Source organism: Bidens hawaiensis, unplaced genomic scaffold, assembly GCF_021521415.1.
Source record: "Bidens hawaiensis isolate Kalapana, Puna unplaced genomic scaffold, B.hawaiensis_p1.1 tig00008515_1, whole genome shotgun sequence".
Classification (NCBI taxonomy): Eukaryota; Viridiplantae; Streptophyta; class Magnoliopsida; order Asterales; family Asteraceae; genus Bidens; species Bidens hawaiensis.
In genome coordinates, this window is record NW_027491608.1 from 1,092,894 (window position 1) to 1,107,430 (window position 14,537).

The following is a 14,537-nucleotide window of genomic DNA, read 5'->3' on the forward strand; positions in this document are numbered from 1 at the left end:
GCCTAGAATGTATGGAAATGAAACTAAGGTAGCAAACTTCCAAAGGATCTAACTTTGGAAGTTATCTCTTAATATATTAGGCGTTCCCTCGGTAAGGGGATTAACTAGCTTGGGAACACCAACGCCAATCCCTCGGGTTGTGGATTCGGTGTGCGAAACCGATTGTTTGTTGAGGAAAACAATGATTGTTGAAGAAAAGTGATTCGAGTACTTTGGGTACACCACCGTCAATAAATTGGGTTCAGTCGTGTAATATTGATGTGAACTTTTTTGATTGGTTGTCGAGTGTTGGTAGAGTGGGTTACACCCCGCCATTATGGTTTCTAGCAATTAAAATAAACTTTATTTCTAGAGGCGTTTTTTATATAATGAGTTTGGAAATTAAAACTGAAATCTCTTGTATGTTTGTTTGTTATATTTGTTTTGTTCAACTATTGATTTAGCTGTACAATATGATTCTTTTAAGTTTTAAGTGACTATTTCGTGTATATGAAAAGGCTTAAAAGTTTTGTTATAAAGTACTATAGGTTAAAAAAGCTGATTAAATTATCTATGTTTATACGTATGAATGAACAATGAATTTTATGCCTAAAGCATATTTCTAAAGTTATGTATAACTCATTAATGTTTACACGTAACATATGTATTTTCTCTCCATGATTTACATTTTACCGGATTGTGAAAATATGAAGTAGTTACTGTATATATAATAGCAAGCAATAGAACATTGAATTGGGTATGGCACATCATTATCACTAGAAAAGGTTTGCGTTTGAAGAGAGTTATAATGTGAGGAATTGTAGCTAAGAAATCCAAAGATTTAGTATCAAAGACTTTCGTAAAGAAGTAACAGTGAGATGAATTGCCAACAATCAAGACGACTAAAAGAACGAATGAAAGGAAAACATTTGCCTAGAGGGTTTGGGTTGGTTCAAGAAACAATGGGAAAGAAGTTTGTCAAAGTGTTAAGGCCATCTCTAATGCTTTAGACGAGGAAATATCTATATGAGGTGGAGGATAGACTAAGGAAAGATCGAGGGATGGAAGAAATCCTTCTCAAAGGGCGGTGACGAGCATTGACATTGAGAATGGAGGAGAGAGGGCATCTCACATGTGAAGATGGAGGACATAGATGACAGGACAACCAACGTGGAGCAAGACAGTCCACCCGATGATGGTTTAAAAGCATGCAATGGAAGTGTTTGTGAGCTTAATGTGACGTTTTTAAATGTACGCAAAGAAGATATTGATAAAAATGTAGACAAGATGAATTGTGAAGTAAAAACGTCCATAGGATGAAGATGTTCACGAATGAGTTTTGTGAAAGACTTTTAGTGGAAACAGTCCTAACAACTATGATATACTTGCGCTTTTGAGACTTGGTCATTACTGATACTCTTAGTTTGGTTTGATGAGCATCTATTATGTAATTTGTGATACTCGAACCTATATCATTTTCGCAAAATAAAACACCAGATATTACTAGATATCAAGAAGTAAAAAATCTAAGTTTCATTAAAAAAAATAGAGAGGATATAATTAAAATCATGATGAGATAGGCTTATCCCTCATCAACCAATCAAGATCTCCAACAAACACAATATCCACGTGGCACCTTCAAAACCATGCAAACCAACCCCACCACACCATCCTCTATTTCTTCCATCTTTCATTCCATATTGATATGATATACAAATCACATTTCATTTAACACCACCACAAGTCATCATCTTTTACAAGAAATGGCTTCTCTTGCAACCTTCACACCCACCACCATCAAGGGCCTTAGTGGCAGTTCCCTTGCTGGAACCAAGCTTACCATCAAGCCTTCTCGCCACAGTGTTAAACCCACTTCTTACAAGTAAGAATATTATATATATATTCACTGTTTTGGGTTAACTTTGTTTACTTAGATTAATATGTGTTTGTTTGTTTGTTTTGGGTAATATTATAGAGCTGGAGCTGTGGTGGCTAAATATGGTGACAAGAGTGTCTACTTTGACTTGGAAGATTTGGGTAACACTACTGGTCAATGGGATGTGTATGGTTCGGATGCTCCTTCACCCTACAACTCACTCCAGGTATATATTGACATAATGCTTCAATGAATTTACCTACACCGTATAGAGGTGGGGTAGCGAAAAGCTCCGAATACTAGATTTTAGGTAATTTCTGAAACACAACCCGAACGCGATACGAAAAAAAAAGTAGGTTTTGGTTAGGCTAACATGACCCGCCTGTTAAACCAAAGGCGTCATGTATGTTTAATAATGGGTTAAAATAAACACAACCCGTTTAATAAATAACTTAACTTGTTAACCCCTTGGGAGTGTTTTTTTTAAAATAAAAATCATATTTATATACTAGATGGTTTATCTAGAAAGTGTTAAAATAAAATTTGAATTTTTTTTTCTATTTTTCCTCTGACTATTATCTTTCACCTTTTAATTTCCAAAACATAATTTATTAGCTGTAACTATTCAGGGTCGGCTCCGAAAAGACGGAAAATTATTTGGGTCAACGTGGAAAATTTTTTTTGGGCCTTAATTAAAAGGAACAGTTTTTTGGGTTTATACAATATAATTTTAAATGAGCTTAGTTGATTATAATTTGAGTTGTGTAAATAACTTTAGTATAAAATAAGCTTAAAAATGTATAATAAAACTAGAACCCACAACCTTTTGAGTTGTGTAAATTATAATTTGATTATAATAAAACTAGAACCCACAACCTTTTGGTTAGATCTTATACCCATTTACCACTAGACCAAGCTAGTGGTCACGTAACTTTGTTGAAACATTGATTATACATATTTTTTTCATAAAAATACATATAACTTTTTTTGAAAAAAAAATTCGGGCCTAGCGGGGTGTGGGCCTGTGGCCGTCGACTACCCTGCCATACTTTATCGCCCGGCCCTGTAACTATTCATTCTTTCATCTACGATTCGTGTCTTCTAATCTCGAGTTATTATATAAAACCAAGTTTGTTTACCGAAAATGAGAAATAAGGAAGGAAAATAAGTTAAAAGGATAATTTATTGTTTAATTTGTTATTACTTACCAAGTCACTAGGTATTACTCCATTCACAAATGAACATCAAATAGGTTGACCTGAAGTGGGTCTGACACGACACGACACACAAATATATGGGTCGGTTCATGTTGAAGAATTCAACCCATCAACCCAATTTAATTCTTGAAAGTATGTCAAAAAAAGGAAATATAAACTAGAAATTGTTGCACTTTTGAGTGGACTTTCCACAATTGACAAAGATTGTATGACCATTAATCTTTACTTGTTTTGTTGTACAGTATGTATACAAGTAGTTATAATTGTACAATTTTGATTGCAGAGCAAGTTCTTTGAGACATTCGCCGCACCCTTCACCAAGAGAGGATTACTCCTCAAGTTCTTGATATTGGGAGGTGGTTCCACCCTTGCTTACTTCAGCTCCACCGCCACAGGCGACGTGCTACCGATCGTCAAGGGCCCACAACAGCCACCCAAGCTTGGTCCACGTGGCAAAATCTAATCTGTTCAACAACCAACAAACATTTTAACATATGTTGTTCAATGTATCTTGACCATTGTAAGTAAGTTTGTCTGGTTCTATTCCCGAGACTTGTATAATCTTTGGACAGTTTGAATTCACGTGTTATTGGGAATTTATTTACCTGATGTTTCTATCTTTAATGAGCCTTTAAGAGAATTCATCTTTAAACTTTGAGAAGATGGATCTTGTGTAAGAGCATCTGCGTGTTGTACATCTTCTATACGCGACAACACTTTATGCGCTAAACTTTCTAATATTCTTGAATAGCTTTCAAGAATCGCGTGGCCAACATCCTAAAGAATCAAGAAAATAACAAAAGCATGAATTTTTATTAATCTTTTATGATTCCCAAAACATATAGAACATTTCTTACTCGATTGTTTTCGATTTTGCTGATTTCTAGTGTAGATTGAGGGATACCAGGGTACCGTTGTTTAAGTATTAATAAAATTGTTTCTGCTCGATCTTCAAATTGTTCTCTTTTCTCCAAACTTACACCTGAACCCCATCCTGACCGTGCATCTTTAGCAGACATCTTCCGTTTCCATATCACCACGGATGCCTCGATTCTATTCTTGAGGTCAACAAGTTTAAGATCTACACTTAAATCCATAGATGAAAGAAAGACATCCGGATCAAAGTGGTCAACGGTTATACTCTTATAGATATAGTCTCCTAGGCTTGCCCGTCCATTCTGCCATTAAAATCATCAACATTCAAACTCTTATAGCATAATATTGTCAAATTAGTCAAATAGACAAACAAACGTATACAGTAAAATTTCACGTATAGCTAGCTATAAGCTACCTTTGGAAGGGTTTCGGTATAGCTTTCGGGGACTTCCATCTCCATTAGAATTTGGGCGTTAATGGCTAGTGCTGCTTTGAGCACTTGATGAACAGAGTCTTTTTGAAACTGCAACCATTTCCTTGTGGCGTCTGATAAACCATTCTCGGGTACCTTTGGAGTCGGTAACCACCATTTATCCTCTTCCCTCTTTTTCATGCTTTTTGCTTCGTTGTCATTTTTAGATACATAAGTAAACTCATGGTCGCCTTTAAAATTATCTAGGCATTCCTGTTTACCAACACATTACATATTATTAACACAATGGGTCAAATTACTGAACTAGAATATACACCTCAAACATGAAATTTCAATATTGCATGATTAAGTACATACAATGAGCATGGCATCAAGCTTCCTTAATGCTGGTATGTTCATGTGTAGGTCGCTCCGTTGCCTTGTAACCATAACCTATTCACATTTTACAACTTATCAATTCTGAAGGGTGATGCTGCCACATCATACATGCCATATAAAGCAAGCTTTTACATCATACGACCCATAAGACTTCTGACACAACATGCCACTATCACATAAGTTGGTTTCAATAAAGCTATATGAACCGTATAAAGTATAACCAGCTCGTATGACACCTTATACTAGCACGTATGATCATTTCAGCCGATATAAGGGCTATATAGGGTAATAGTACTAATAGGCCCGTATGTTTTGGGGGAATAGTCATACGAGTCTTATAAAGCAAACTTTTACATCTTAAGGCCAATATGACTCCCGATACAACACACAACTGGAGCATAAGTCAGTTTCAATAAAGTCATACGAGTCATACAAACTATAAGCAGCACATATAACACCTTTTACGAGCCTCTATATATTTCGCCATATTATGTGGGCCATATAGGGTGATACGGCCTGTATGATTTGGCGAAAAAGTGTAAGGATAAAATGTTTAGCCCTGGCCAGTCTAAATATGATCAAATCCATCTGTCTTAATATTCAAGAAATAGAAAAAGAGAGCTTTACCTCCATGTTCACACCATTAGTATTTTGTTTTGATGCCACAAATTCAACAATGTGATCGGTGACCGACAATAGCCAATCCATTTCTTTCCGCCATCTGGCCTGTCTTTCAGGCGGCATGGGTTCTAATCTCGATTGTTCCCCAAACACAGAAGCTGAATTCATTGAATCCATGATTAAAACACAGCTTTCCACGTGTAAAACATCGAATGCGTGATACGTTTGTTACCTGCTAGATTTGTAATGGCATTTGACAAAGCTAAAGCGGATGAAACTCCCTTTCCTCCTCCCGACATATCCTCGCCTAAAAGCAATTTCGTGAACTTTTCCTTCATCTGCTCCATATCTGCAATTCCATCTCAATTAATAATAATTTAAACGAGTAGTGTTTAAAAATAAAAACCGTTAGTTACCTGAGGTTTTGTCGTCATTATTGGAGGTGCTTTCGCCACCTAATCCAGAATTTGCATTTTGTTCGTCGTCCTCCGCTGCTCGAACCATTTTGAATTCGAGCAGCGAGGGAGGGTTGTTACAATGAAGATGAAGACAAGCCGATTGCACGAATTCTTAATGTTGCTTTTCTGAATAAGATGGATGACAAAAATGAGGGGGGGATATGCGATTCAGAGCGGTTTATGATCTCAGGATTGATTTCTGGAAATAAAATCTGGAGATGAAAATGGAAATGATTGTTAGCTTAGGGATGGATGGTGGTTAGTTTGCATGGAAGGAGGAGAGCAAAAGGATTTGATATTTTAATATATACCATACATATCACTCAAACTCACTTTGTAAAAATATAAAATCATGTATCAAATTGACAGTATGGATTACTAATAGAAACCTATGTAACTTGATATTTATAAAAACATATCAAGGATTCTATACAATTTAATGTAACGTATCGCACATGGTTACGAGAATAAAATTAGATACATATAAGAAGTATAACACATAAAAAATGGCTCACTATATATATTAAGCAAACCAATCTTCAACAAAGTTAAAAAAATTTAATGAACTAATCTAATAACAAAGATGAAAACAGTCACCATGCTTAAATCTAAATGACTGGAGTTAACAACGGTTTCTTCGAAAAATGAGCCTCAAGGTTCCTAACGACAAGATCAGCCATATCGGTCTCAGTTTCCACAGTACTACTCCCAACATGAGGCACCACCACCACATTATCAAGACCAAACAGCTCCTCGGGCACATCCGGTTCATTCTCAAACACATCAAGGCCCGCACCACCTAATCGCCCTTCAACAAGAGCAGCCACCAGTTCAGGCTCGTCTACATGTTGTCCTCTGCCAATGTTTATCAGAACCCCCTTGGGACCAAGCGCATCAATAACTTCCCGGTTAATTATGTGATGTGTTTCGTCTGTTAACGCACACGCCACCACTAGAATCTCACTATTTGAAGCCAGTTCAATAATATTAGGAAAGTACTTGTATTTCAGTTCAGGTTTCTTTGATCTAGAATGGTAGCTAAGTGAACAGTTGAATGATTCAGCTCTCTTAGCAATTGCTGCACCAATTCTTCCTAATCCTACAATTCCAACTCTTTTCCCACTGAACTGCAATTATAAGTGTTAGGATCAAATACAAATAGATTTAACGGGCTAAACATACATATAACTAGAGTCATTATTATTACTCTACAATAGGGGTACAAACGAGCCGAGCTGCTCACAAGCTACTAGAGATTGGACCGATAAAAGCTCGAAATGAAACGAGCCCGAGCTTCAAATAAAGCTCGTTTAGTTATCGAGCCTTGAATGGGAAGCTCGTTTACGCTCGTCAGACCTTAACGAGCTTTGTGTATTTTTTAAGTTTTACCTCTTTTGGACTTCTATGCAATAATTTCACACTCCACAGCCGAGCTCCAGCCAAACTTTTGGCTCGTTTAAGGTACTACACGAGCACAAGCCGAGCTTAGGCTCGTTTGATGTTTATATCAAAATATATAAAATAAAAAGAAAAGCTTATATAAATTAATTAATAAATGATAAACGTGTCGAGCCCAAGCTTGAAAAAAGTACACACGAGCCAAGCTCAAGCTTTAGAAAAATAGCTAGAAACGAGTCGAGCTCGAGCCCTCGTAAGTCAAACAAGCCAAGCTCAAGCTCTCGTAAGTCAAACAAGCTGAGCTCAAGTTCTCATAATTTAAACGAGTCAAACTTTAGCCTAGTGGGGCTCGGGCTCAGCTCGTTTACACACAACAGCTATTGAACTAGAGTAAAATGAGTAATTATTATAACTTTATTTCATTTTTGTACTGCATTTACATTGCTCTAGTTTAAAACAGTAGAGTAATAATTACTAACAAATTATTTGTACGTTAATTATTATCATATGTATAAACAATCAGCAATATGAAATCAGTAAATCAATGAACTTGAAACATAATAATAATAATAATCGAACCTTCATCGTCAACTTGAAATCATTTTGCTTCCACAATCCACTCCTAACATACCGATCAGACTCACAAATCCTTCTCAACGTGGCTAAAATCAAGCCGATAGCCAAATCGGCCACATCGTCAGTTAACACATCAGGCGTATTAGTAACCCTAATTCCTCTCTGCTTGCAGTAATCCAAATCGACCTTGTCTAATCCGACGCTGAAGCTGGATACGATCTCCAGAGCCGGTAACGAGTCGATGAGTTGTCGGTCGGCGCCGATGTGTGTGCTTCCGACGACGGCTTGGATTGAGGCGGCTTCCTTGTGGTGGTTGGTAGGGAGGTCCCACAGGCGGAAGAGAGTGAAGCGGTTTTGGAGTTGGTGTTGGAGGTAAGTGGACATTGGGTATGTTATTAATACACCCATGGATGATTTCATTGTTATTGTTATCAGTGTACGACTGATTCACCATGCAAAACCAATCCTTTATAAGGACCCGGTGTTATTGATAAAAAGGCCCGTTAACAACGCGCTAACGTTGAACCTCAAATAAAGTTTGTTTAGTTATTGAGTCTGAGCTGGAGTCTTGTATTAGAAGACTTTTTAGGTTTGTTGAGTTAATGTAATTTTAACTGTGTTTTTTTACTCTCTAACGAGTTTGAGTAGAGATTTGACTCGTTTAAGATACTGCACATGAGCTCGAGATGAGCTAGGTGTCACGGGTCAATCTTTCGGGCTTTGTGTGGCGCTTAAAGGTCAGTCGATCCGTCCCACTTATTGACTCATTGGGTAGATAAGGGTCCACTGGTTGACTCATCAGGTGAGCGGTAACATCACATGACTAGCGAGGCGTGCCTGTTGAAGTTTGGGACTAGTAAGCAAACCAAAGTATTAAAATACAAACAAGCAAAACGATTATCGAACAGTTGGTTTGTGGCATTAAGCTTGTTAAGGTTTTTCTTAGAAAATATAAAAATCAATGTTGTAAAAGTAGGTTTACAAGGCCGAGTACTCGCTACAAGGTATGTCGCTGAGACGAGTTCCTTTAACTCCGATTAGTTACTAAGAATCGATCAAATGTGGTCAGCTTCAGCCAGAATCGCATCTAGTCGATGAACTTGGGCCAATTTTGACTAAAACAAATAATACATGATTCGTAGTTATATAATATTAAAGGACAAATATTATTTTTTTAAAATTAATGATTAACAATTTTTTAGAATAATTTATTGTTTAAAAATGTATTTTTCTTATTTATATTGATATTTACCTATTTTATTATAAATATTAGTAAACTTATGATATTTAACATATATTTAATATTCAAAAATTAATTTTCTTTATATTTACCATGTTCGAGTACACCAAACTCCTCAGTCGGCCGCCTAGGGTCCACCTAACGACTTTTGCAACCATGATAAAAATAATTAAAAATATGTATAAATTAATTAATGAATAATAAACAACCCAAGTCCAAGCTTGAGCTTGGAAAAACGACTCACGAGCTGAGCATGTCCTTTACAAAAATAACTCAAACAAGCCAAGCTCGAGCTCTTGCAAGTCGAAACAAGCCATGATTGAGCTATCGTAAGTCAAAACAACCCGAGCTCTAGGCTAAGCGTCTAATTGAGCTCAAACTCTGCTCGTTTATACCCCTACAATGCTCGCATGCCCTTTGGTACCAGGTTACTTTGTTGAACCCAAGATTCCAACATATTCACAAAATGTAACATGTTGTCTGACTAGAGACAGAATTGCACCATCTCACAAACCATCTTTGACTTCAACTCTGTTTCTTCCATCCATATATGTGTTTTACGTCAACCAAATGCACATGAACTGATCTCTTCCTTATTATCTCCTGGTCAATCACTACAAATCCATGGTGTTGGTCATTTTTGAGGTAATTGGTACAAGGTTTACTCGAATAAAAAACAAACTCGTATATGGCAAAACACCGTTTTATCAAGAAACTTCACAAAACTCAATTACAATCCTTATACTCGGTATATAAAATAGCTAAACAAGACGTATTTAGAATATGATGATCAACTTGAACATGATCATTATCATTTCATGTTCATTTTCTTTTTAGATTTTCATCCAAATTTGCATTTATTAAACTATCACAAACTTCAGCATTTCACTAAAAATGGTTCTTAGATATTCAATCCACTGCATAAAACAGATACAAACATTACAACTACTACAAACATAAAGCAAAACATGTTCTAATCATATACAAACTTCAGTCAACACCAGTCTTCTCCCATCTTCTTCGTCGTCACCATCCTCTGATTCACCGATACTTTCAGACTCCTTACTTTTGATTTCTCCATCAACCTTCTTCTCTTTAATCTTCAACCCCTGTAATCCATCAACACACGATTTCTCCGCCTCATCCGGCACCTCGGGTCCCACCACCTTATCCGCCATTCCCTCCCTGCCGCCAACCACCACCTCATCCCCGCTCACCGCAGGCACCTCACCACCTTTCTTTGGTACACAGCTTCCCGATTGACCACCCTCGCCTGTGATTCCAACGAGTTTATCACCCGAAGCTCCGTTCCCGGGCCAGGGGTCGTTGACACATTCTCCAGCTTCATCGTCTGATGTGGCGGGGAATATGCGTGATCGCACAGCACTGGCGGCCTTGAGGAAGGCTTCTTGTATATAGTCGGGTGGAAGGGCACAGTCCTCCAGGCCCGCGTCTTCGAGACGTGGCGGCTGGATTTTATTCAATAAGCTACCTAATTCTGCTTCCCCTGTAGCTTCCATATTGTTTTGAGTCTTGAAAGTTGAAACCCTAGCACATAAAACAATAAATGAATCAAATGTGTTTTATTAGTCTTCTAAGTTCTATGATGAATTTGGATTAACTAGAGCTGTAAACCAATCAAACTGAGCCAAGCCAGTTTGACTTGGTTATCATAAGTTCATAACGAGTTCGAATGTTGATCTTGAACATGGCTAGCCAAAGCTCAATAGCTCGTTTGTAAACAAAAAAAAATAATAATATTTTTTCAACAACACACATTGAATTTATAAACTGAAGTGTTTAGAATTTATATATATTAAAAATTTGGGCTTTAATTTAAACATGCCAGCTAACGAGCAAGCCAACAAACAAGCTCACCTAGGCTCAGAAGGTTCAGATCATTTACAAACGAGCCAATTTCAAGCGAGCCTCAGTCGCCTCATTCTTAACAAGCTTAAATTTTGAGCTTGAACCAGCTCGTTTAATTTTAACTTTTAACAACTTTGTACTCTTACACAGCTGACAGATAAAAAAACAAAACAGAAAACACGTTTAACATACGAATAGTATAGAAACTACAGACTCTACAGTCTACACTACAACCTCAAAATAAGCTGCATGTTTTTGAAACTGCAGAATGCATATTCGATAGTCAATACATATAATAATCTGCAGCATTTATAAAAATAAGTTCAACACATGATTATAGGGAGCAATTATGAGCCATTGTTCAAATAATGGGTTGATTTGGACAAAACTAAATTGGGTCACCTTAACTTAGTCAACGGGCCAAAATGGATCACCTTAATTAGTCAATGGGTCATCTTAATTTAGTCAATAGGTCAAATTAGGTTAAATTAAACAACGGGTCAAAACGGGTAACTATTATAAACTCAAAAAAAAAATGTCCAAACGGGTTAGCGCCACCCATAACCATTATTTGTCGAATTGTCTCCACCAACTTGTTGCCACCACCACCGCCACCCTCGCCATCGCTACTCTACTACTGTCATCACCACTACTGTACTGCTATCACCGCACCACCAGTGGGGTGCGTGGCGGGCGGGCGCTTTTTTCCCTAGAACTACTGATTTTAACCTGCAGCCGGTGTGGTGGGTACTTTTTTTCTAAAACGACTCATTTTAGCCTGAAGGGTGGGTGGTTACTTATTTTTTTTTTCTAAAACGACTCATTTTAACCCGGTGGGTAGGGGTGGAATTCATTTTAAAAACAACCCGTATTGATCTGAATTCATTTTACTTATACCCGTTTTGCTTAGAACCCGTTCTGACCCACCCAATTTGTCGAATTGCCTACGCATAATCAATCATTCAAACTGTAGTTGGTGAATAAACAAGTTACAAATAAAGTAATGGGGATTATTCTAGATAATTACAAAACTAACAATTCAGAATTAATTAACAAAACCGAATCGCTAAATCGAAAATTTGGGACTTCATTCCTTCATTACTAACCCTAAGATCAAAATCAAACAAAACCCCCAAAAGTTTCAAATCAAGGGCTACAAGTATACAAGAATCTTACTTGAATATATGGAGATGAATAATAAGAATCTACGGTTGCTTGATTGAGAGCAAATGATGAAGAATCGAAGATGTAATTGACGAATCGAGGAGATGGATAAGTGCAATACGTGTAGCTCTTTTAACAGGACAGATGTTTTTAAATAATAGGTGATAATTATTTTCATTTTTATTTTTATTTTGACTTATACCGGGTGGTGGCTGCATTTATGCGCGACAAAGCGTCGTAGAAGAAACCCGGGTTCAACCCAGGTGGCTACTGTCCCAGAAGATAAATAAGACTAAGGATTTGTCACGAGTGTAAATCAAACCCCGATACTTAATGTCGCCTTGACCTCAGAACTAACATAGTAAACGATTTGTCAACTAAGCTAGCCATCATTAGCAATAACATGAGACACGGTGATAGTGTTTGCTATGTATTTTTTTTTAAATGATTAATTTAATACAATTAATATACTTTTTTAAGTTTAGACGTGATAGGAAAATAGTACGAAACTGATGGCCATAAATTTGATTTAAACAATATCAGACTAGTTTGAGGTTGAAACGCACTTTAGCTAAATGAAAGCCAATAAGGAAGACAAGATTAGCCAACGAGCGAGGTGCAACAGTTTTCTATAGAGTCGGTTGTGGGAGGAGGGGAATGGGTCATTGTTGAGGCATGAGGGGATCTCATGACCATTAAAGTGGTTAAGAATACTACAATAGTGAGGATTTATTGGAAGCTATAGGATACGTCAACACGTATCTTTATGCGGTAGAATGCCACAAGGGTTTAAAGAGCACTTTGAGTTGTGTCGACAAGGTAAAAGTGTGAAAGAATCAATCTCCTATGACCTAGGGAAGACGAATAACGAGATGATGCTTACAACAAGTTTGACGATACGGAATTCCACATCTTAGTATGCTAGAAGCTTTGAGCGCCATCGCCAATGTGGCTATTGAAGAATTGAAGAAACTCTTTATCTAGTCTCAAGCCATATTCCTTAAACCCATTCAATAGTGATTTTGAATACGATGTTATGACAATCTTTTGTAACACTTTTTCGCTTGTTAAACTCCTTTTTCATATTGAACTATTGAATGCCTAGTCTCTTATCTTTCGATCATGCAATATGATTCAAATGATCCATGCTTATCTTCATTTTCTAAGTTCTTTTTTGTTTCACATTATCTAATTTGAATTGTAATTTAGTTTAGCAGTAAACTGCATAACTAAAACAAAATATTTTGAATTTTCCATTTTCATTATATAAAAAACAAAACATGGGTTACTAATTATATGCTTGCTACTACTGTGGATATGATGTTCTACTTGTCTTAACCATATCGGTTATTATGTGTGACTTAACGATACCTTATTTCTTAGCACTTCGATCCTTCCTCATCGCCCTCTCACTTCATCCATGGACCTCCTTTCCACGGATTTCACCCCTTCATCCTTCACATCAACTTTCATATCATTCATATACGATCAATAATGGTTTGTTATAGATGATTTAACTATTTCTATTTAAACAGGCAAATAGGTATTATATAATTATATAATTTTTTTCTAGTCAAAATATAATTTTGTAAATTATTATGTGATTAGAAAATCTGGCAATTACTTGAATACTTGTAAAATAGCTCTGCTTGCGGTGCGCACATATGATGTATATATGTGTGAACCCTCGGGTGGGCAAAAGTGAAATTGCACTAATTTTGACGTTATTTTACTAATCTCGTGAAAATAACGTTAAAAGTGACGGACGGTTAATCAGGCATCATGTAGTGGCGTTGATAGCTGAAAGATAAGGGTACATGCACCGATCAGCTGGTGTCCCGATGATTGAGTGCTATGTGCCTTATGTCCAAGGCTTGATGCAAAACTACTATCGAGCCGGGGGTCTCACCGGAAGCAGCCTCTCTATCCCTATGGGATAGAGGTAAGACTGCCTACATCTTACCCTCCTCAGACCCTACCATAGCTTTGCTATTGGTAGGATATACTGAGTACGATGATGATGATGATGATGATGACGATGACTTGAATACTTGTAAAAATTGTATAGAAAATAATACTTTCAGCCGACTGCATGATTCTTCTAAATCCTTTGAATATTTAATCTTTGGTTTTGGGTTGGAATCTTAACCATGTTCACATATGTTCGGTATCCAATGATCTTTGGACTAGCATACCTATTTTAAATCTCACAAGTCCTAACCAAATAAATAATTAACTAAAGTTATATAACTAAATAAATTTAACTTGACACATCTTGGATGAAATACTAAATTTAAACGAGAAGGGTTTAAAAGAAATTCACTATTAAAAAATTTGTAAGTAAGATACAAGTGTACAACTAACTTTATATAAATTTGTATTACACATATAAATGAAACAAGTATCTAACTTTTACACTCATGTCACTTTTATATTTAGAAGATTTAGAACC

The 14,537-nt window shown here is 36.7% G+C and overlaps 3 protein-coding genes across 3 annotated transcripts; 1 reads left to right on the forward strand and 2 right to left on the reverse strand.

Annotated features, from left to right (window-relative positions):
- Positions 1-1,674: 1,674 nt before the first annotated feature.
- LOC143529285 (photosystem I reaction center subunit VI, chloroplastic-like) lies at positions 1,675-3,696 on the forward strand. Its single transcript, XM_077025111.1, has 3 exons — positions 1,675-1,861; positions 1,955-2,081; positions 3,356-3,696. The coding sequence occupies exons 1-3, from the start codon at positions 1,743-1,745 to the stop codon at positions 3,533-3,535; spliced, it is 426 nt and encodes a 141-aa protein (XP_076881226.1). The 5' UTR covers positions 1,675-1,742; the 3' UTR covers positions 3,536-3,696.
- On the reverse strand, positions 3,650-6,175 carry LOC143529286 (rop guanine nucleotide exchange factor 12-like). The gene is made up of 7 exons (XM_077025112.1): positions 5,797-6,175; positions 5,613-5,729; positions 5,387-5,538; positions 4,739-4,813; positions 4,364-4,633; positions 3,930-4,250; positions 3,650-3,849 (listed from the first exon to the last, which is right to left on the reverse strand). The coding sequence occupies exons 1-7, from the start codon at positions 5,882-5,884 to the stop codon at positions 3,670-3,672; spliced, it is 1,203 nt and encodes a 400-aa protein (XP_076881227.1). The 5' UTR covers positions 5,885-6,175; the 3' UTR covers positions 3,650-3,669.
- A 119-nt stretch (positions 6,176-6,294) lies between these two features.
- Positions 6,295-8,237, reverse strand: LOC143529219 (glyoxylate/hydroxypyruvate/pyruvate reductase 2KGR-like). The gene is made up of 2 exons (XM_077025049.1): positions 7,816-8,237; positions 6,295-6,965 (listed from the first exon to the last, which is right to left on the reverse strand). The coding sequence occupies exons 1-2, from the start codon at positions 8,230-8,232 to the stop codon at positions 6,447-6,449; spliced, it is 936 nt and encodes a 311-aa protein (XP_076881164.1). The 5' UTR covers positions 8,233-8,237; the 3' UTR covers positions 6,295-6,446.
- Between the last annotated feature and the right edge of the window lie 6,300 nt (positions 8,238-14,537).